The 23,999-nt window shown below is 43.9% G+C and overlaps 1 protein-coding gene across 2 annotated transcripts in view; it reads right to left on the bottom strand.

Annotated features, from left to right (window-relative positions):
- LOC147012940 (traf2 and NCK-interacting protein kinase-like) overlaps positions 1 to 23,999 on the bottom strand; it is a 262,159-nt gene that overhangs the window by 34,089 nt on the left and 204,071 nt on the right. Inside the window, exons 14-19 of one of the 2 annotated variants that reach the window (XM_085854314.1) lie at positions 14,727 to 14,888; positions 14,273 to 14,509; positions 13,033 to 13,145; positions 12,431 to 12,564; positions 8,521 to 8,579; positions 1,418 to 1,441 (exon numbers count right to left, since the gene is read on the bottom strand). In XM_085854314.1, the coding sequence (XP_085710440.1) occupies positions 1,418 to 1,441; positions 8,521 to 8,579; positions 12,431 to 12,564; positions 13,033 to 13,145; positions 14,273 to 14,509; positions 14,727 to 14,888 (729 nt within the window). The remainder of the gene's footprint in view (positions 1 to 1,417; positions 1,442 to 8,520; positions 8,580 to 12,430; positions 12,565 to 13,032; positions 13,146 to 14,272; positions 14,510 to 14,726; positions 14,889 to 23,999) is intronic. The other variant, XM_085854315.1, reaches the window with a different exon arrangement.

Here is a 23,999-nt window from a genome sequence, read left to right as displayed (position 1 = left end):
TTTAATCACAATGGAGTTTTAAAGCCATTCAAAGTATCCGTACACATCTGGCAGGACACAATCATTCATACAGCGTTCCCTCTGTGTCGTGCTTTGTGACGTATCGTTTAAACAAAAAATGTTCCACCGACACCTGCACACTAATTTCCAATGAGGTGTGTGCTTTAACTGTCACGGCTTGGTATAAAATCGGGCTGCCAAGATGGCCTCCAGGTACACACACTCACTTCTCTGCTGTCTAGTCTGTGTTTAAATCCAGACCAAGCGAAAAGCTATCATCCCGATGCTTCACAGGCAAGGTGATCATCACACATCAATTTGTGTGCCGTACTTCGGATGGATGTTAAACTGGTCGTCCCATCTGCCAGCATTCGGTGGTGAACGTTAAACACCCCATGGTGTCATGAGCGAAGAGTAGGCGAGCTATCGATGGCACCCTGAACAATTGATAAATTCCTGCCTGAACTACTGCTGGGAAGGCAATGGCAAACCACCCAGCATAACCCTTGCTCAGGAAGCTGCTTTCGGCAGCACCGATGCTTTGTGAAGAGTAAAGTACATCAGAGAGAGAGAGAGGAAGAGAGATATAAAATCACACCCCCTCGTCGTTTTTAATCAAGCATGACATGTTTATGAAAGCATACTCGATTTAAGTCTGGGAGACAAAAACGAAAATTTAAAAACTGCTCATCATTTAGAATTAGAGGTGATTTTATGATATGTCTTCTCAGAATGCATGTACACAGGAGACAGCAGGTGCTCGTTAAGAAGAATACACCAGAAGATAAATGTCATACGATGAATGCCACTTTTGATACAACTTTAAGGCTCAAGTAGAGTCGCGTGCTTGTACATATACTGCATGTTGGACAAGGACCTTCTGCCATCAGGACATGAATGTTAGAGCTGGAACACACTGGTTGTAGAATAAAGGAGTTCAGCAGCACAATAATCTGCCCTCAGGTAAAGCACCGAGCAGGAGTATGGAATGAGACAAGCACAGAGTAGTGAAGGAAAGCCTGTAGAGCAGGAAGCCTCATTTGAAACAGGAAGCCAAAGAAGTATGTTTTGCCTCTTATGGTTGCATGAAAAATATTTGATCGCAACCAAAATACCTTTGATAGAATGGTAGTTTTAGATTGTATATAAATTAGTTTTGTTCGATCGAAAGCTTTGGCCATACGACTGATGTGCGTGGAAAACATTTGAGACACGAGACTTCAAGCATTAGTTTGAATTCCAAAAGGGAAGAGTTGACATAGAAATATGGTAAAGACCTCACCATTTCTTCCTGAACCAGTCACGAGGGGGCAGGAAAGCAGGAGAGAAATGTTAGCATAATTTTTTTTTACCAGGTTTCCGATACAGTCAAACATTCTAAAAAGCAAACAGTGAAAAGACAGCGAGATGAGCTTACCCGATCGATGGCTTTCTTGTAACTCTGAAAATAAAAATAAAAATACATTAATTAACCAAAGACTGTGAGAGCCTGCAGTCATCAATGGCTTACCTGATATTACAAGAAATACAAGAAACTTCTGATCTCAAGGGAGGAGGAAGCCATTTGGCCCATCATACATGTGTGTTATCCACAACCCATCAATTCATTTTCTCAGTCCATTCATTGACTAGTAGTAGGTCAAAAATAGGCCCACCCTGGAAATAAAACAGGACTAAGCTGAAATTTTGAGGAATGTTCCATATTATCATGAGAAACAACATAACCAAAGTCCCCAACTTTCCTGTGTGTGCTATTGTCACAGCAGGCATAAATGTATAACAGCTATTTTGTGCTTCCGCATGAAGATGTACAAATTTGAAAAATCCCATTTTCTCCATAAAACAAAAAATGTTTCATATATCGAGTTGATATTTCACAGCTGAGTAGATACCACAGTTGAGTAGATAACATACGTCACTATTTGCCATATTTTGACTCATACAAAAAACACTCAAGTTGGCAAATGCATTAGATACACTCTGGGATGTGTGATATGTTGGCGAGGTTATTCCTCAGCCATCATGGAGTGGCGATATGCAGGTAGCGACGAGAGGTGGGTGTTTATGACAAAAGTAGAGTGGAAGTGCTTCCTTTCATTAATTTAGATCCCACCAAACCCAGTACCATATATACTGCCTTGCAGGGCCGGATTTAGACATGTGGTGGCCCCTGGGCAGCCTTCAGTAGTGGAGGCCCACCCTACCTTAGAATACTAAAAAGGTGACAAGACATATTTACAGTCATCGATAAAATATATTTTTCAAGAACAAAGAATCTGAACTTCTATAGAAAATAGAGAATGAGATAAGATGAATATCTTATATCTGTTCCATGAACTACCAACTACCATTCAGGCACTCACAAATACATTTTTCCTTACAATTTTTTTTTCATTAAATATGTGGAGGTCCCCTGGTTGTGGAGGCCCCTGGGCAACTGCCCAGCTTGCCCATGCCTAAATCCGGCCCTGCTGCCTTGCACTTTGTCCGAAAGGCGTGTGAAAGAGAGGGTACACTCACATGTCCCGGAACATTTCATCAGCCTCTTTACATTAAGGCAGCAGAGATTGTGGCAACATCAGAGGAATTTGGAAACATTTTTATTCGGCTTGGTAGCTTCCATTTTCTCATGTCTTATATATGGGTTTCACTGTGAATATCATGTGTGAGAGTGATCTTGAACAATTATGGGAATCGGTATATGCAAAGGGCTCGGTTGTGAATATGATGAGTGGGTATGCATACTGACGTGCTTTATATGTTCATTTTCTAACCCATGCAGCACTTGCTAAAAATTTGCTTAAAACACCGGGTTGTAAGGATGAAATTGATAAGAAACAATTTCATAAACTACAAGTCACTACTCGATCTGGAGCAGCATCCCGATTAAATAGCTAGTTCATGAAGAGTATGTAAAACAAGTTAGCAACTTCATCTCTGAATTATGTGAACGTGCTTCCGGCATGAGCAGAACCGCAAAACTCTGAATTCAGTACTATAAACAAGTATGTTCATACGGGCTGAGAGAACAGGTGACTGACAACTCCACATTTACTGTATCAGCCAGATGCTGCCCCATTTCCATGCAGCAGGGCATCATGCTTATGCCAAGTCAGCCCATTTGTATATCCAACAAATGATGGAACTTCCAGACAAGATGCCTGCAGAGGAATATGATCAGTTCACGAAGAAAGACTGCTTTACAATTTGGTGATCAGACCAGTTCGGGGAAGGAGTATTCTCTGACCAAACCATCGAGTGGTTCCTGATGTGGCTATTGGCATCTCCATCTGCAATGCATTTGGGAAGTTCACAAAAATGCACTCAGGAATGTTAGAGGAGCATAATAACCTGTGTCCAGCCAGTGCGCTCAAAGATAACACTGATCTTAGTTGCTTCATCCAGTGGCTAGAGGCTCATCCACCATTTGTTTTATGCAAATCAGGGCTCGTGGTGAGCATCACTACTGGGGTTGGAACAGAAAGTTCTGTGAACCGTGATCATGATGTCCAGATCGATCAATCTACAACTCTCAAAATTATGGGTAAGATTGATGTCGTGATCAAGCTCTACCATAAGGATAAAGTGAAACCACTTGGTGCCATGTAAAACACAATCAAAGTACGAGTGGAAGAGGTTGGTGTCAATCCTTCTATTGTCAGGTCAGGCCAGATTAGATCTGTGACTTCTCCCAGGTAACCATGTAAACCTGTACTAGCCTGTTTCATGGTCGGGTTGTTGGTGATTAAGCCGTATACCCCAACAGGTTTCCTGGTGAGGAGGGGGTATGGATATGGACACGCAGCAGGACTAAAAACAAAACCTGTCAAAGGGTGGAGGAGCTCCTTGTGAGACAACGGCCATCCATAGCGAGTGCTCAACTGCGTCTGCAGATGTCCTGCTGCAGTTGGCTTACTTTTTCTTAGGAGGTTGGTGGCAGGATTTGCACTCCGGCAACCATAAAACACTTCGTTCTGCAAAACCCACAAATGCAAAGAAAACTGAAAGCCCACTCCATGGGAGTACCTCCTGTGCTGCTGCTCTTCACAGGGCAGCTCACCGGATGATGAGATTGGGGCAAAGCCTTCGGCACCCCCATTCCTTGATGATAGGAGGAAAAGCACAGGGTAAACTTCCTGTGTCAGATTGCGGTGGTGTGTGGCAGAGTGGTGTTGTGGTGTCATCCACCAGATGGTGGGCTCCTTGAGTTAACCTGAGGTGGTCCCTTTGGTTGGGTGCCTGGAATGTCCTGTCCCTAAGCGAGGATGACCACCTGTCTCTGTTATCATCTGAGCTCAAGTGTTTGAACATCCATATTGCAGCTCTCTCTCAGTTTCGGAGACCAGATAGTGGTGAGATAATGGCAGGTTGTTACATATACTATTGGTCTGGTCGCTCTGATGGTTACCATGCCCAAGGAGTTGCTGAAGCTGTGTCCAATAAGGTGACTCCAATGATAATTGAGGTAACATCAGTAAACAAGCGTACTATGAGACGAAGGAGTTGCCACTCCTTGGGTGTCATTTCCCTGGTCTCTCTATATGCTCTGACTGAGGCGAGTGATCTCACCATGTAGGACGGAGTCTATGTTGCGCTCGAGTCTGTGGGTGATCACTGCCCCAGGCGAGATATTCTTCCAGTCTTGGGGGATTTCAATGCATCGACTGGCACTGATAGGGATGGTTATGAGACAAGTGTTGGTCCCCATGGGTCTGGAACTGTGCACCAGAATAGCACTAATTTCCTTGATTTTGCAAGAAGTCGTGGACTTAGGGCGGCTGGTTCATGGTTTCAGTGCCCACAGGCTCATCGCTGGACTTGGTATTCCAATGCTGGTGGTGTGGCAAAAGAGATCGAACATGTGTTCGTTGATGGTCGCAGGATGTAGATCCAGAACTGCAGGGTGTACCAGGGTGCTCAGTTCTTCAACACCGACCACAGGCTTGTTGTAGCAACTCTGAAGTTGCAGCTCAAATCCAGCAGAATCCACCATCCCAGCCTAGGCTGCATGCTGGCAAGCTCAAGGATGAGAGGGTAGCTGAGGAGTTTATGAACAGGATGAGTGGGGATTTGGGGAGGGGTGGGGGTCTGAGTGCTTTGGGAAATCTGAAGAGTTGTGGAGTGTCTTCAAGACCACCTCCTTGATATTCCCGGTGGATGTCTTGGAACTCACTGAAGGGAAAAGAAGAATTTGGTTTCTCAAAGGACACTGGATACCATTGATTAGTCACAGGGCCAGGCTTACTATCCTTATTGCTGACCCTCCAATCAACTGTGATCCACCTTCTTTTGTGGAAACACAGACTGTAGTGAACCAGTTGAAATGGGAGTAAAGCTCTTGGGATCTGAGGCATCCATACTGAACTTTAGTGGGGCAACTTAGCTAAATATAGCATAACAATTGTGCATTTTATGAGGAAAGCACCAAATTTGGCACACTAGTAGCCTATCATATTATGAACAGATTTGGATATTGGGCCATCTTAAAATTTTTGATGGCAGTGGAAAATGACTGCCACAGCCATCAGCGGCTGAATTTGAGATGGCCCAATATCCAAATCTGTTAATAATATGTTTGGCTACAAGTGTGCCAAATTTGGTGCTTTCCTAACAAAATTCACAATTGTTATGCTAAGTTTCCCCACTACTTCTCAAGTCTGATGGAAAAGCTGTACTCGTATTGTTGCATGCAGTTCTGTGCTCTGTCTGTAACACAGGTATCATCTCAACTGACTGGAAGACGAGCCTTGTTATTCCTCTCTGGAAAGGGAAGGGTGAATTTGAGGACTGCAACAACAACCGAGAGGTAACGCTACTCTCGGCGCTGGGCAGCTCTGATAATTCTTGATCGGGATCATCACCATCTGCTTGAGCACCAGCACCCAGAGCAGTCAGGCTTTACAGCAACGAGGTGAATGATCGACCGTATTCTTGTTCTTCGGGTCCTCACCGAATGCAGACAAGAATTTCTGCAGGGGCTGCTTGCAGCCTATGTTGATCTCTGCAAAGCATTCGATTCAGTGAGTCGGGATGCCCTCTGGAGGATTCTTGGTCTTCGTGGGGTGCCACCAAAACTGATCAATCTGATGTATGAACTATACTCTGGTACTAAGAATGCTGAGAGACGTGGTGATACCATCTCTGTCTTATTTCCAGTTGTTACTGGAGTTCATCAGGGGTATGTACCCACAACACTTTTGAGCACTTGTAGGGACTGGATTCTGGGGAGAATTTTGGTGAGATCAAGATGCGGTGCATCATTTGGGAATGTCAAGATCTCTGGCCTTGATTTTGCAGACGACGCAATCATCTTTGTGTAGACCATCGATATACTTTTGGGGGCCCTCAAGGTGCTGAATGAGGAGTCGGAGCCCCTGGGATTATGGATTTCCTGGGTCAAAACTAAGATCCAGGCTTTCAATGACATCTTGAATGCTGCTATCTTGTCTGTACCTGTTTGTTATGAGGATCTTGAGGTTGCGGAGAGATTCACTTACCTTGGCAGTGATATACATGTCTCTGCTGGCTGTGAGACAGAGGTGAATAGACATCTTGGTCAGGCATATATTCACTGGATCATGGGGTGTGGCATTGTTGGTACCTGTGCAGGAGGATGAAAGTCCAAGTGTTCAGGTCCTTGGTGCTTCCAGACATGCTCTACGGATGTGAGACTTGGACTCTTACCAGGGATCTGGAAAAGAGACAACTTCTTTGGTACCAGGTCTCTTCATAGAATCAATGTCTATTGTTGGTCAGACTATGTGTCCAATGAGCGGTTTCTAAGAGAGACGCAAATGAGATTTGCTACCTGCATAGTCCGTGAATGCCAGCTGCTGATGTATGGACATGTGGCTCATTTTCCTGACACTAATCCTGCTCATGAGATTATTTCAGTAAGGAAGCCTTGTGAGTGGATGAGGCCAATAGGCCGACTACATGCCTCGTGGTTGCAGAAGGTTGATCAGCATCTCAAGGAGATGGGGATGGGCCAGGCATCTGCCTGGGGGGCGACCAGACAGAGGCCCGTGGAGTACCCTCAGAAAGTGGACGCAGTGATGCCCTGCTCCGATGCATGCTCACATACCCGACCTGACCTTCCTTGCTCTTCAATAGGATAACCTGTTTTCTGAATACAGGTTCTGAGTTGGAAACTTTCTGACAGTATGAACTTGCCCCACAACCCTCCTCACTCTTTTTAGATGCCTAGCTGCAGAAAACAACAAAAACTGCTCTGGGAATGATGAAGTCATAAACAATGATGAAGGTCAGTAGTCATAAAACAACTCCTGATGATTCTATTTTTGTGTTGAATGGTGGTCATCTGCTCCACATTGTTGTATGGCCACATCCTGCAACCTACCAGGAAGTTTTAGCATCCCACAAGTCCCTACATTCTCAGTCATTACAAAGTACGTGTAACTGTTGTTTTCAATGGCTACGATTGACCTGTGTCAACAAAATCAGCAGAGCAGAATCGATGAGCAAAGAACTGCACTTCTGCAGACATCTTGGTTTCACCCATTTTGCAAACTCCTTCACCGAATGAATTCCTTGGAAATAGGAACAACAAGATGCATCTTATCCAAGCACTAACACCGATTCCTGAGAATGCTGGAATCTTTATGAAACATGCAGAATCAGATGCTAACACCCACACTCTGCTTACAGCAATTCAAAATAACCACAGCAAGTGATTCCCCAGTGGTGGTGGATGGAACCGACACAGATGTATTAATCATGCTGATGTATATGCCCTGACACATCAAGCCAATAACACTGTTCATTGTAAAGGAACTCGCTTCCGGCTCCAGGTTGCTCCATGTGTGTTGCTGGTTCATGAGTTCCTCCCTCCAGCTCTACGAAGCTAAGTTTCCCACACTAGATACGCTGTGTTTTACAATTTCATTTTCATTCCTGTGTTGCTGGTCATGTTTTCGTTCAATTTACTGTCCCAAACCGTATCTTATTGTGTTGAATTGTCAAATTTGTGTCCCTCGTGTAGGACTGGAATAGTTGGCTTGTTGCTTCTGCCTCCACTTTTGACTGCACGTGCTTCGTTTTTGATTTTCTCCCTGGTATTGTCACTTCTGATCCCTCAGTTAAATCCCTTTCCTGTCCGCAATTTAATTAATGCTATGATAGCCACAATTTAACATCAGGACCCTGTCCTAATGTTGCAATCCAAATTTGGGAGCATTCTGACTGGTGGGTCTGGAGAAGAAGATTTTTGAAGGAATTGACTAAATCTGCCATTTTGACCTACTTAAAGTCACGTGATCGGAAAAGCTTTGCAAATTCCCATTACCAGTCAGGAGTGGAACCTTGGTGCCAAATTTCAGCCAGATCGTCCCAGCAGTTTGGCCGGAGACGTCAAAATAGGACACAGACAGACAGATAGATGGACGGACGGTGCATGATGACATTACCTGATTTGGAATTCCAATTCCAGATAAGCTAATAATATCCAAGGTAACAATGGCACCTGAGCTGGGTTTTAACAGCAACACGTGGGGGACTTACCGCTGGGCGGCCTGGCCTGGACATTTCCTCTTGGCGTCTGGGACTGTCTCTTGGTGATTCTGAGGATTGTAAGAAAGAAAGTAATGAAGCAAAATAAATAATTATCAGTCATCATAATCTAAAATCGCATAACGAATCGAAACATAATCATCATAATGCAACCACCTGTGACTTTATTCCTTTACCATAATTACCTATGCCAGCGAAGGTGAAGCAGGTCATGTTTTCACACCTTTCTGTCTGTTTGTTACTTGCAAAATCGAAGATTTTTCACATATATTGGTTCGTCGATTTTGTTATTCTGTCTGTCTGTTTGTCTGTTTGTCCATTTGTTTGTTGCCTTCAGGTCACAATTCTAAACCGATCAACATGAAACTTTACCAAGTTGTCGAGGTAGTCTCAACTGAGAAGCCAGCCTATTGATTTTTGAGGTCAAAGGTCAAAGGTCATCTTGAGGTCAAATTTCTGAAATCGTCATTTTTTTATCCGATTGACTTGAAAATTAAACAGCAATTGCAAAGTACATTAATTTATTGGGAAACCAACTTTTTATGTCAAAAGGTCAAAGGTCAACTCGAGGTCAAACTTCTAAAATCATCAAATTTTATTTGAAAAATTGCCAATTTTCATCCGATTGACTTAGGGATTACACAGCAATTGCAAAGTACATTCATGAATTGGGAAACCAACTATATTTGAGATCAAAAGGTCAAAGGTCAACTCGAGATCAAACTTCTAAAATCATCAAATTTTATTTGAAAAATTGTCAATTTTCATCCGATTGACTTAGGGATTACACAGCAATTGCAAAGTACATTCATGAATTGGGAAACCAACTATATTTGAGATCAAAAGGTCAAAGGTCAACTCGAGATCAAACTTCTAAAATCATCAAATTTTATTTGAAAAATTGTCAATTTTCATCCGATTGACTTGAGGATTAAACAGCAATTGCATAGTACATTAATGAATTGGGAAACCGACTATATTTGAGATCAAAAGATCAAAGGTCAACTCGAGGTCAAACTTCTAAAATCATCAATTTTCAAATGAAAAATCATCAATTTACATCCGATTAACCTGAACAATGATTAATATTGTGAATTTTAATCTCAATTAAATGGACAATTCGATGTATCCATGGCAACCTTTGGAGAGGGGGTGGGGGTGGATTTTGCAAGTATCATGCTCTGCACATTATTTTCTTGTCTGTGTACAGGATATCTCAAAAAGTTGTGGACGGATCCGCATAAAATTTTGTGGACAGATTCAGTGTGTGACAAGGATGAACTGATTAGATTTTGGTGAAGATCCAGATCCGGATCCGACAATGCCAATTTTTAAAGTCTTCTTCTTCTTCTTCTTCTTCTTCTTCTTCTTCTTCTTCTTCTTCTTCTTGCATATGGCAGCTTAGCTGCCGGGGTAGCTATCATTTCTTAGAAGTGCAACTGTGTCGCTGATGCAGTGCCCCTCTACCAGTACACACTGGTACTCATTTTGCCGACCTCAGAAGGATGACAGGCTGAGTCAACCCCCTGGTGTATTAATTCAGTGGCCAACTGGGCTTGAACTCAGGACCCTAGGATCCCAAGCCGCCACCCTCACCACTAAGCCAACACCAAGCTGTAATTTTTGAAGTGATTCTTCACCATTGAGAGATTGGGCTAAACTAATATAGAGCACAATATCTTAACAAGCTGTGGACGGATTCTGACGAAACTTTGTGGACAGGTTAGGTGTGTGACAAGGAAGAAATGAATCGATTTTGATGAAGATCTGGATACGGATCCGACTAATAGAATTTTAAAGTGATTCTTCACCATTGATCCATCCACGACGGAATATGTCTGAATTGGACAAACGAACACTTTTTTAGGAGTCGGAACTGCTTGTAAGTTCGATTCTGGAGCTTAAATTTTGTAATTCAGCTTAGTTTAAGAGATTCTCGAGGTCATTGCATGTGCAGAAATGAAATAAAGCCACGAATGCTGGCGTCTCTGGGTGTTTATAAGCATCGCAATGTACCTAGTGATTCGTAGCAATCATGAACATGCATTCGATAATATGAGTGAGGAAAGTGAAAAAAACAACTTTATCATTCAGAAATCATTGCAGCCTGTCACAAGTCAAGGCATGGTTGAGCATGCACACACACACACACACACACACACACACACACACACACACACACACACACCAATATTTATTTGTGTGTGTATGTATGTGTATATATATATATATATATATATATATATATATATATATATATATATATATATATATATATATATATATATATATGCGAACCACACCGTAATTGGAGGGCTCTCCCCCAATCAACCAGCTCTCACCAAATCAATTAACAAATGCCAAGACAAGGACATTAGGACACATCAGTGCACTTTGCAAATAGACATTAGCAGACAATACAGGACTTTCCAAATTGTGTAATCCACGTCAGAATGCTTAGTACACATGTGCAGAAACCTCTAGAAACAGCAGTGTTCGGTGAACCTTCACATGCGGGCCCCAAGAATGAACAGAGCATGCGTGCGTGGATGTGTGTGTGTGTGTGTGTGTGTGTGTGTGTGTGTGTGTGTGTGTGTGTGTGTGTGTGTGTGTGTGTGTGTGTGTGTGTGTGTGTGTGTGTGTGTGTGTGTGTGTGTCTGTGTGTGTGTGTGCATTACCCACTGCCTCCACTCACTTGTATTTACAAGAACTAACAGGAACTCAGCACCTCTCATCCATGGCTACGTCTCATACAGTATTTCCTCTATTTTGTGCGGCTGATTTATATCCACGAACACATCAATTATGGTTAACCATTTTAAAATTGCCACTCTTTTGTCTAAATGGTTAACGGAATAAAGAAAATTATGTTTAATGGACTATTTGATTTACAGATTTTTCCCCCCAGCAATGGCAGGTTAAAAGTGCTGGCGCTTGCAGAACCGAGTCACTGAAAACACACACACTGTGCATGCGTGCAACGCCTCGTAAGCATTCGTACATCATTTTTAATATCCCATATTGGCAAAAATATGTTGGATTTGAGCCAAGGATTCAGATGGGAATGCTACGACACCAACGCACATTCAATTTAATTTATCACTCTCTCTCTCTCTCTCTCTCCCTCCTTATCCCCCTTCCAATCCTGCATAATCTATAGCAATGTCGAGGCAGTACATCCCCTCGGTATAGTTGAAGAGTGATGCAGAGACAGCCATGAAGCTGTAAATGCATTTACTACACCATTGGTCAATAGAATTAATAGATTTCATAAATACACAACACATTCCAGTGTAGCTGAATGGAAATAAACATCTAAAGCACTTTTTTGAACCACAGGGAGTGCAGGGGTGTTAAATGTTACATGGCGAAATGTGAAAACACAATTCCACCATGAGCCTTCTGAAAGCTGCCAAGTCAAGACATCTCGACAAATGGATCCCAGGGAATTAAAGCTTCCTTGTGCCAAACCTATAGTCCTCTTTTCTGAAGATGATGAATTGATCACAATTTGAAATTCTCACATCATGATGAAAAACATCAAATGTTAAGGATGACTCATGTCAAGGTCGACCTTGAGTCCATGGAATAATCATTTATTTTATGTCGAGAAACAACAAATGACACTGAAATTGGCAGCTCTTCGGTCATGATTCAGCAATAAGCATTGTCCTGAGGAAAGAAAAGAGTCAGCCAATATTTTATGATTTTATCAGTCACGGTGTTGGAATGGCCGCTCAAATTATCATTCTCGTGAACCACATTTGTGACAATATAATTAATAATAAGTCCTACTGCTGATAACTCAGCCCATCTACATATTATATTGGCAAACAGAAGAAAATATCATCATCGTTATCATGTTTATGGCAATCTCTCCATCATCAGAGTAAACTGATACCTCGGATACCGTTTCGATCAGCAGTAGGATGTGCTGTTGGAGAACTAGGTGGTGTTGAGTCTGATGAAGCCTCACTACTGTGGGCTCCAGAGCCTCCATCTGCCCGCCAACGAAGGTCGAGGCCTTTCATCGGACTTTCATGCAGAGAAAACAGGGCAAATACAGTCATACCCTCTGATAAGCTGGCAAGAAACCGTTTTTGCAGGAATCTTGAAGTTGACAAACATAATTTGTAAATTCAATGATGAAGGAACAATCAACCAACTCGTACCACTGCCCAGCAGGCAAGGCTCGTTGTCACCGACGTTAGGTTGCACCATTTAACATTGCAGTCATATGATGATGCTTCCTCCTCCTTGGGAGGATAATTAATACCTGGCACATGATGCTTGCACAGTGATCGGGATGAAGATGATTAAGTGGTGGAAAAGTCAGACCTTAGCCTTTCCCGATGGGCAACTATATTATTTGGTGGCGGCTTCATTCGTAATGTGGATCTTCCCTCCAATGACAGATTTCTATAACGAGCACAGCAGTCGCTCACCGCATTGGCAAACTAGTCTCCGTGAGGGTTAGTGGCTCACAACCGATAATCTCCATACCTGGAAGCTAATATTGAAGGGATGGATGCTCGAAGTGCAGCAGCGATATTTGAGTCATGTCGAAGAGGGAGAGGTGAACGAACTGGCGATCTTAACATCACACTTGGAGCACCCTGCAAAACAAAAACACAAAAACACAAAAACAGATTTCCAGAGCTTCCTCTTCCCATTGAGTCAGTTCCACAAGAGTTCTCACTGCGAAGTGTGGACCATTCAAGCATTCCGTGAGTTCTGTCATATTGTGCTCAAATGGTCTGATTAAAGCTTTGAAGGTCTCAGAGGTCTTTTATCGTCCATGATTTTTTGACATCTCAGGATGTTTTGCTTTTTTTCCAGCAGCATGATGTCATATTTATTTTCCAACTAATGAAGAACACTAACATCACACATGGATGCAACATAATTATTGAGGATTGTGTGTAAAAGTTCTATTTTCTACACTGAGGAAGAATAGAAAACTATAAGCCTGTGCTTATACCGAATGTCCTCTTGCTTCTTTCACCCTTCAATGCTTCGCAGCTCCTCTGCAGGAAGCACACTTTCTTCCACTAATCCACTCATCGTTAAACTCTCCAAAATTCAGGCCGACCACATACCTTCCTATTTGTTCCTCTTTTTCCCCCGATCGTCGAACTGTCTTCTTGAGATGGGTAAATCACACTCTTCCTTCTCGGACTTCAAGCAAGAAGTGCACACCACCATCTCATGCCACCGCCTCCCATCCTATTTTCTACCTCAACTAACCACACCTAACCCAACCTTCTTACTTGCAGATTACTGTGTTTCCTCCCCTCCTCTCCATCCTGATATTTTGCAGTTCGTCCATTCCCTTGCTTGTGGCATCCACCTGTGCCCTCACTGTCCCAATGTCAGTATGTCGGCTTTTTGCCCTCTATCTCTGCACTCTTCCATGAACCTAGATTTGGTTAACAATAAAAAACGATCAGTCTGTGAATGTTTTTTATCAAGGTAAGCAAACTGTCACAACATGAGTAGCAAGCAGATATGTAGCATAAGATACAGACAGAGGAGCAGCTGATTTAACTCAATCTGCTGAAGAAAAACAACTGGGAGAGAAATCTAATTGCTTGTAAAGATGCAAAACAAAGAATGAAGTTTAAAAAAAAAGATTAAAAACACCTATAGACACATAAAACAAAACATTGGAATAAAAAATTCAGCAAATGGAATATTTAAATCATATGCCAATAGACTGCTCACTTTGACAGGAAGTTCTCACCACGACAGAGTTGACAGCGAGCCAATCACGAGTTGGTGGACGAGGAGGTATGGGCGGCATGTTCTCAGGTGATGGATCAGAACTTTGACGGGTTAAAGGTGGTCGTTGTCGTGTTGGGGATGCTGGAGAAGATGCAGCTGGAGCCAGGGGTGATGTGGCAAGGGGGCTGTGCAATGATCGGGAGCGTGAAACTGGAGGTGTGAGTGGCTGGAGAGAGATAGGGAATCCCTGAGGTGTCTGTCAAAGCAATCAGTTGGAAGAATGTTGAAGGTTTTTGGAGGGGGGAAGGGGTTGCCTTCAGTATTTGAACAGACACTGGATGGAAAAACACATATCTTACAAATATTGACAAATGTCACAAATTGCAGCTTTCATGCAAGTGCCCACATGATTACACACAATAAAATAACAGACAGAATGTGTCAAGGTTTAAAACACTGACAATGAAACTTACTTGAGCTTCAAGTGCAAAAAGAAGTGGGGGCGTGCGGGTGCTTGGTGTAAGAATGGAGAACGAGTCGGAGCGAGGCAGGAGCTGGTGGCTTGGCGTGCGGGAAAGTGCTCGAGGCAGCAGTAGAGGAGAGCCCTGGCGGCGAAGGGGTGGCCATGGTGCAACCTACCAGGAGAAAAACCCAGGATGATGAAGTAAATCCATTATAAAGTTCAATAGAAGAAATTTGGTTCCTGGTCCAATGATGGGAGACCGCAAGATTGTTTCAATGGTAGCATTTGGTAACCATTGGAGTCCTTGTTGTGTCGTGGGAGACTGGGTTTTGTAATTGCTTCTGTGTGTGTGTGTGTGTGCGTGCGTGCGTGCGTGCGTGCGTGTGTGTGTGTGTGTGTGTGTGTGTGTGTGTGTGTGTGTGTGTGTGTGTGTGTGTGTGTGTGTGTGTGTGTGTGTGTGTGTGTGTGTGTGTGTGTGTGTGTGTGTGTGTGTGTGTGTCCAAGCCATAACTTTTTTAACATTTGAGCTTTTGTCATCAAATTTTCAACAAACCTTTATTATGAGAACATGGAGAAGAATAATTAAAAATTAGGGAAAAATATGAAAAGCCAAAGTCAGAGTGACTATAAATAGCCCTTATTAGCCCCGCAGTGTGTCAAGCATGAGATGCCTCATTTTTATTATTTTGCTTCCATGTTTATTTATTTACCATTGGGCCTCAGTGTCTGTCCAGACCCTAACATTTTTATCAATTGAGGTTTTGTCATCAAATCTTCAACAAACCTTTATTTATGAGAATATGGAGAACACAAATTAATAAAATGTACAATTTTAACTGTCATTTTCTTCAAGTTGAGTTTGAGTACAAAGTGGACACAGACAGGCTTTGCATTTTGAGATGCTTTCTCATTTAGTTATAGACTCATTTATTCAAGTAATGTCTTTCTTCTTTTCTTCAGCTAGAATCTTGAAGATTAAGTAGTCTTGAAGAATCTTGAACATCACAGCTTGGTGATACATGTGGATGGTTACATGACCCTTTGAAGGAGAACAATTACTTTCAAAGTAAGCTGATAAATGTATTGAAGAGGCTCCTAAAAGGCAAAACACTTGGCACCGGTGACATGGAAAGAGTGAAGAGCATTAGCTTGAATAGGTGTGGACAGCAATTTGAGAAATATTAACAACCTCATACATTGATAATATTAGTGCTGATTGCAACCTTTATATACACCTGACAAACATTAACAGACAAAGTGGGAAGGTCTCCATGCAAGACAATCCTTTGATCAGCACAAATATGACAAAAATCATGGCTGCCACCAAATAACATCAGGTGATCGACATTTATTTAATTTTATGTGAAAGATACAGGAGAAGAGAATGACCCATTTTTATTAGTAATTACCTTCAGTTAGAAGGGAAGGAATAAGAGATAACTACAATAAGTGGATTAGCATAACACATAGACCATAGCAGGTAGGGCAGGCAGATGATCCCACCATACAGGTCGTTAATAAGCCAGCTGTGTTTTTACCTATAAACTGACAGTGATGTGACAAGTCTTCTGAGACTAGTTTGACTTTCTGAAGATTAGAATCAAAATCCATAACACTGTTGCTACCAGCCAAATCTGAACTCACAACTTCTGGAATCCCAATTACATTTTCAATTTTCATTTTTGTCAAACCTGCTACCCACATCGCCTACCTTTTAATCACCTTGATTCAGAAGATTATGAAAACATTATTCTTGATTTACAATCCAATGACAATGCAAACAAAGAAGAACTGACAAATTTGCGATTTGATCTGTTCACCACCCAGGACATGTGTTTGGGAAAGGAGAACTAGACCCAGATAAACAAAAAATTCTGAAAAACACTTATGATTCCCTATATTATAATTTTGGCCAATTTGTAGATCAATTTAGTTACACAGACCCTAGGAGCAATTTTTTTAGTGTACACTTTAATTCATGAAGTATTCTAAAGAATATTGATTCTATTGTTGATTTTCTAAATCTTATGAACTTCCAATTTAATGATATTGGTGTCTCTGAGACATGGCTTAAAGATACCAACACAATTTTGCAGATACCCAATTATTCATTCATATGTAAACATATTATCATACATATGATGTGAGTAGGGTGGTGGAAGAGTAGCAATGTGTATCTAAAACAAATTTGTGTATTTTCAAAGCGATGCCCGAGTTCTGAATGACACCTTATGTGATTGAGTATTTATTGAAATTGATCAAAAATATGGAAAAAAAACATTGTAGATGGAGTGATTTACAAACCCCCAAATGTTAATTCTGATCATTTTCTAAATGCATTTGATATATTATTGAATGGTCTGTTCTCAGAAAATCAATCCTTGTTTATTATGGGTGATTTCAACATAGACCTCCTTCACTATAATGGAACAAGGAAGCTTATAACAAGGAATAACAAGGAAATCCAACACAGGTGGAGGCCATTCAGCCCATCATGCCTACAAGAACACCACACCAACATTATAATACATTTGATTTAAGATTACGAGACTTGTCTGATAAATGTTTCCCAATTTGTAATTCTAAAAACAAAATTGTAAAACTAAAACCCTGGATGACTGACAGGTTGTTAAAATCGATGAAGTACAAGATGAGGTTGTATAAAAAAATTCCTTCATAAACCTTCAATTGCTAACAAATCCAAATATAAACAATTTCTCAGCAAGCTTATTTTATTGATTAGACAAGTAAAATAAAATTACTGCAAAGAGAAGTTCTCCCAGTATCATTTGAATATTAAATGAACCTGGTCTCTTAATTCATTAATTAACAAAAATAAACATGGAGATTCAAATATAATGAAATGCAATGGAGAAAAGATAACAAATACTGGAAAAAATATCTGATATTTTTAATGTTTTTATTTTTATTTTTTAGAGAAATAGGTTCTTCGCTAGATAGCTCAATTACACCAAGTCAAGTTGATTTTCACTGTTATTTGAATGGCCCTTATTTTAATTCTCTAAATTTTTATCTCATAACCAAAGTGGAAGTCTGTGATATTGTTTGTTCATTCAAAAATAGTAAGGTCCCTGGTTTGGATGAGTTGAGTTCAAAAGCAATTAAATCAGTTATTGTGCACATTAGTATGCCATTATGTCATATCTTCAATTTATCTTTAAAAGGCATTTTACTAAACAAATTGAAACTGGCTAAGGTCACATCAGTTTTTAAAAATGGGGACAAAAGAAAACTGACAAATTACAGGCCCATATCAGTTCTTCCAATTTTTTTCCAAAATACTAGAGAGAATTGCTTATACATGGTTATTCATATTCCTTGACAAACATAATATTATTTCCCAGTCACAGTTTGGATTTCGTAAAGGTTACTCAACATCTGTGGCTTAAATTTATCTTCCCAACAGAATAATTGATGCATTTGAAAATAATTCTCATGCCATAGGTGTTTTTGTTGACTTTTCTAAAGCTTTTGACACTATTAATCATCAAATATTGTTATCCAAGTTGTACTATTGTGGAATCAGTGGTGTTTCACATGATTGGTTTTTTAGCTATCTTCGCAATCGTTCTCAATGTACAAGCAATAAATCCTCTTTGTTAGTCAAAGCAACCTGTGGTGTTCCCCAAGGTTCTTTACTTGGTCCATTAACTGTTGGTTTTGTATGTTAACAGCATTCATAAATCTACTGAATTGCTTTCTTTTCTTTTATACGCCGCCGCACGACTATTTTGTATTGTGATAAAAAAAATTGATTATAAAAATTAATGTTATTAATGAGAATTTCTCAAAAGTATGTGCTTTGTTTTAAGCTTATAGGTTGTTCGTTAACTCAAATAAATGTAATTATATTGTTGTGGTTACCAAATTCGCAAACCACCATTCAGGTCCCTTAGGTGAGGTATCTCGGTAAGTACATGTGTAGTTAGGCCCAAACCCGTTGTCTAGTGGGAATACATGTCATTTATGCGTGCTGCGACTCTTCAGGATAGCCGTTTTTCTTTTGCTATCTTTATTTTGGACCAACCGCCATGATTACCACCACAACCACAACATCAACCACCAACCACAACGCCGCTTCACCACAACCGCCACGACCTTCACGTCACACCTCGCAACCGTCGCATCGCCACCGTTCTTGCGCCGCCTGTGGGTACCGGTGTTGGACTCGTGCAGGGCGCGCGCCGAACAGCGTGTACAAAATCACGGATTTTGTGCTTCAAAAACGGATCAAAAACGACACACGCCCACTTTTTGCCGTCCAATCGGTGAGCGAGGGGCGAATTGGCCCCGCCCCCAGGGCGATCGATATATGCAAATTTATGGATCAAAAAGCCTTCACGCCCACTTTTTCTCGGGCCAATGGGGAGCGAGGTGAAAGGTCGAAGGGAGGGGGTCAAAGATGAGAGGGTGAAGCTACGGGGCTGATAAAAGGACCGTGTTCGTCAGAGTAGGAGAGTCGAGAGAGTGGAGAGGCGGAGAGTAGGAGAGTAGGAGAGTCGGAAACAGAGAGTCAAGACTTCGCGGGCGGTGGAGTTGGCAAGAAGGAGCTGGTCGGCGGCGTGCGTTGGAGTCGGAACGGAGGGGACGGAGCTGTGGAAAGGCAGCGACACCAGACGAGGGGGTGCTCGCGTCGGGAGCTGCACCCCAGGGAGGCCGACGGCGCGACCTGGCCGAGGTGGAGACGCTCGTCGCGGGATAATAAAAGTCCTCTATACCCCGAGCATCAGCAACCCCCTCCTGTTTCCCCCCGCGCTGAGATAGTGCGACCAAGGGGGCCCCTTTTCCCACCCCCTACCAGACACTGTCCGCGAGGCCCGCGGAGTTGAGGCACCATCGCCGTTCCGCGTCTCATCACCAGACGGGTAGGCCCGACCCGGTCTCGGCCTCAGGCCCGCCTCATCCTTGAGGGTATTTCGTTTCCTTGGTTTTGGGTATGTGTTGTCGGCGCCGTCTGTGAAGTAGAATTGTATAAGTGTTGCCATGTGCTCGGTAGTCGGTATTAGCTCTGCATTGTGTCTTCGCTTTTATATTTGCTTTTTGTGTAATATTGTGTTTTTCTTTTCTGTGTGCTTTTGGTGGAATTGTATATGTGCGCTTTCCGTTCATCGCGAATAAATGTGCTTTGTGTTGAACTGTTTCCCGCTTCGCTTTGTCATTTCTTTCATTGAATCCTCATCTTGCTTCACGTAAAGGGTTGGTAGTGGGCTGAATACGCCCGATAATTAATCGAACCGTCGAGGTCGACGAATAACACCGCTCGGTTATCCCGATAGTACGGAACGGGTCGCTTAAGTGGCCCGTGTCCGAAGTCGACCTGCGGCGAGGTGCGATCGCCCGGTCTACCCTCCGCGTGGGTACTTAGGTCGGTCGAATTTGGCGAGCAACCCTATCCCACGCGGGGGCTGATTGGCTCGATCGCGGTGAGACCGAAAGGTCCACCCGTGACTGGTTCCCGGCGTTAGTCCGAGAGGTTCACGACTGGATTGTCCGTCCGGTGGGCGACGTGCCGCGATTCGAGTTACGTGGCCGTCAGCACGCCGGCGGGCGCGAATCCGCAACACTGGTGTCAGGTCATGCGATACAAATCCATCGCCCTCCTCGCGGCACTGGTATCGGAGAACAGGAAAACGGGCTCTCCTGTCTCCGGCTAAATTCACGGGAATCGGTCCAGGGGTGAGAGAAGCGACCCCCGATTCCCTCCAAATTACGAGCGAGCTAAATTAACCCTTCACGAGAAGCAAGATGGCGTCTCAAGGCGAGCGGGTGCCGGGTGGATTAGGTATGTGTAATAGTAATGTAGAATCCATGGCTCAGGACGGGATCACCGTGCAAGAGAAACCCGTACCAGAAGGTTGGGAAAGGCATCGATGCCGTACATCTGGTCGGTTTTTTTATTATAACTCCATCACTAAATGTAGTCAGTGGGAGTGGCCAGGGCAGGTGACAATGCGGCAGATTATGGAACTCGCGCAGAGCATAAATGACAAACTGGATTACAGGAATGCCGAAATGAAAGAAAGGAACAACGAAATGAAGAGAAATACGCAACAAATGGAAAATAAAAAATGGATGGAAACGCACTCGAAGCGAAAAACCAAATGAAAGAAATGCGGGGTGAGATGCAGAGCATGGGCATAGGCCTGCAGGCAGGCATTATGGCAATGGCGAGGAGCGAAACGCGGACCACGGGCGAGAAAATGGCGCTGCCACGTGCTGGGACGAACGAGCTGGGGGGGAGTGCAACGGCTGTCAGGCCCGCGGTCGGGGCGGGCGAGAAAATAATTCGGGAGACGTGTAAGACGAGACACGAGGTAAAGAAGGTATTAGAAAGATTAAAAGAAAGCCAGGAGGAGACAGAGGAGGGATTGAAGGTCGAAACGGTGGAGTGTGAGAAAAGACTTCAAGGCATGAAGAGAGTTGATAAGCTGGGACTGGAGGGAAAAACGGAGACAGAGGAACTGGGAAGACGGGTAGAAAACCACAAGCGCAAGCCGGAAGAACAGTTAGAAGCCAAAGCAAAGTCTGAGTGTGCGGAGATGAGAAAGGAATTGGAAAATAAAGTTTCTGAGTTACAGAAACACCAAAACAAAGAGAGGGAACTACAAAACGAACTGAGAGTGTTAAAAGAGGAAAGGAAGAGAACGGAAAATGAAACTTTAAGAAACCACACTGTACAGATCGAACAGCTGGAAGCGAACGCCAGACTAAAGAATGAGGAACAAGAAAGAGTAATGAAGGAAGAACGAATGAGACAGGAGAAAAAAAATCAGTCAGTTGAAAGAAATGACGAGATTGCAGAAGGAGGAACAAGAAAGACAGTGGAATAGAAAACTGAAAGAGTATGAATTTGAAACTGAACGACAAAAGGAAAAAAATAGGTTTGAATACGAGGAGAAAGTAAAGGAGCAAGGAATGAAGCAGGAAGGAGAAATCAGGAGATTGAAGGAAAACGAGATTGGAGAGGGAAGAACGAGAGGAACAATGGAATAGAAAACAAAAAGAACATGAATCTGAGGTTGACCAATTGAAAGAAAAGCTGAGGCTGGAGTACGAGATAGACAAAGAACAGCGAATGAAACACAAACAGGAGATTAACCAAATGAAGCAAACCATGAAATTGGAGAAGGAAGGACAGGAGAGGAAACGAGGAAGAGTCGTGAGAGAACAGCGAATGAAACACAGGAAGGAAATAATAGTTGAGACAAGGGAGGTAAAGGGTGAAGAGTTGGCAGAGACACGGGAGACAAAAAAAATAGAGGGAAGACTGCACGATGAAGACGGGGTAAGTGACGCACACACACACACGGAGGTAGTGGAGGATAATGGGGGTGAGCTCGCGGAGCGTGTGGAGACCCAGTGCGAGCACCTGGATGGCCTCCTCCAGGAACGAGGGGAGGGAGTATGCCCCCTTGAGGCGAGTCACGACCAGGTGAGTTCGGTCGTGCTTTGCGAGGTCGAGGGGAGGAGTGCTGTGGACAGGTGCACTGAGAGCTTGGGGGGTATAGAGGCCCCGGAGACCCTTGTGGGGACACAAATCCCCAGTGTGGTTGTCCCTGTGTGTGTGGTGCAAGGCGTGAGTGCGTCCCCGTGTGTGGAAGCGACCCCGTGTGTGAGTGGTGTGGTGGCAATGGTGCCGGAGTACGTGCTTCCCAGCACGCCGGGTGTGGATGAGGCACCGCGGGTGAGTGCCCCCGCGTGTGTGGATGAGGCACCGTGTGTGAGTGAGGCCGTGTGTGTGGATGAAACGGCCAGTGTGGATGAGGCACCGCGGTTGAGTGCCCCCGCGTGTATGAGTGGGGCACGGTGTGTGGATGAGGCACCGCGGGTGAGTTCCCCCGCATGCGTGAGTGAACGGCCGTGTGCAAGGTCGCTGCACGCAAGGGAGACCGTGTGTGTGAGAGAGCGGTATGTGAGGGAGATGTCGGTTGGCATGCGGGAGCACGCAGCCGCATCTCCCGGTGTGAATGTGATGGAATGGACTGTGTGCGTCGTAACACGCAGGTATGCGTGTGTGGAATGGAGACGGAGACGGCGACAGAGGAGAGAAAGCCGAGTAGCGGCTGCAGCTATTTCGTGGACCGTGCCGGGTTCACCCAGCAGTGAGCACGAGGTTCGTGCTGTGCAACGCACGAGACCGCCACGTGCTCGCTTGCGAGAGTGAAGTCCCGGTCCGGAAACGCACGCGGTGGATTTGCCGATCCCGCGGACGGACAAAGTTTAGGCAGGTAAACGGATTTGGACCGGACGGGTTCTCCACGCGATCGTGTGTGTTAAGCTCCAACGGGCAAGGCACATGTGTTCGCGTGGGGAACCCCTCGAGACGTGGGGCTTGTGTTTTTTTTTATGCGCACGGTGACGTCATGGCTGCACGTGGGGTTGGAATCCGGCAGGAGGAGTATCTCTGCCGGAGAGTACCGTCCAAGAGGGACGAGGAACACGTGCAGCTGCATGACGTCACGGGCAGGTGTAAAGTGCGCGAGCGCGAGTCGCCGCGCTGGTGCTGCGCATGGGAAGAAAAAAAAAAAAAAAGAAGCAAGCCTCACTTTCGGGTGCACAGGATTCCTGGGCAAGGGGTGGAGACCCCCTTACCTGGGCACAGGATGGAAACTAGTTAGGGGGAAGGGTTAGCTTAGTTAGACCGACTTCATGGGGCAGGGGTAAGTCCTCATGGAGTCCGTGGAATGGATTAGTTAGAGGGATTGTAGTCAGATTTAGGTTGGGGAATTGATTAATGGGATTATTTGGAGACAGTTACAGACTTGTGGATGTGGAGAGGGGACGTAGTTTAGCTACGTAGTGTTAAAAGGGACGTGCTATAGTTTAAGGGATGACGTGGGAGCACGAGTTAGTTAGGGGATGTGGTTAGAAGGATGGCAGAGTTCAGCGGTGTGTGTGTTGAAGAGTTGGTGAGTTGTGAGGCATGTGCTTGGTGAGTGAGTGAGGCCAGCGGGTCTGTGTGAGTGGAGCGAATGGGGAATGCATGGTGCGATGAGTGATTGGGGGGAGGAGTGACTCCCGCCCAAGGGACCCCGGGGTCAGAGTAAAGTGAGTTAGCTGAGTTAGTCAAATTAACAAAAATGGAGGTTGTTTTGTTGTTGGTGGGAGTGTAGGCTCGAAACCCGTTTGGAGGGGTGCAGGAGCCCTGTTGACGGGTTGGGAGCGTGGCTGCGAAAGGTGAGTATCGCTGAGTGGGTACCCCGGGCACCAGGCTAGTCGGCCGTGGTAGGCCAAGGGCCCATGGGGGGCTGGGATAGAGTAG

The sequence above is a fragment of the Eptatretus burgeri genome, chromosome 14 (genome assembly GCF_056783735.1).
Source record: "Eptatretus burgeri isolate ZD-2024b chromosome 14, Ebu_testis_v1, whole genome shotgun sequence".
Classification (NCBI taxonomy): domain Eukaryota; kingdom Metazoa; phylum Chordata; class Myxini; order Myxiniformes; family Myxinidae; genus Eptatretus; species Eptatretus burgeri.
The sequence above is the reverse complement of the archived record's forward strand: the minus strand, read 5'-3'. Positions and strand labels throughout refer to the sequence as shown.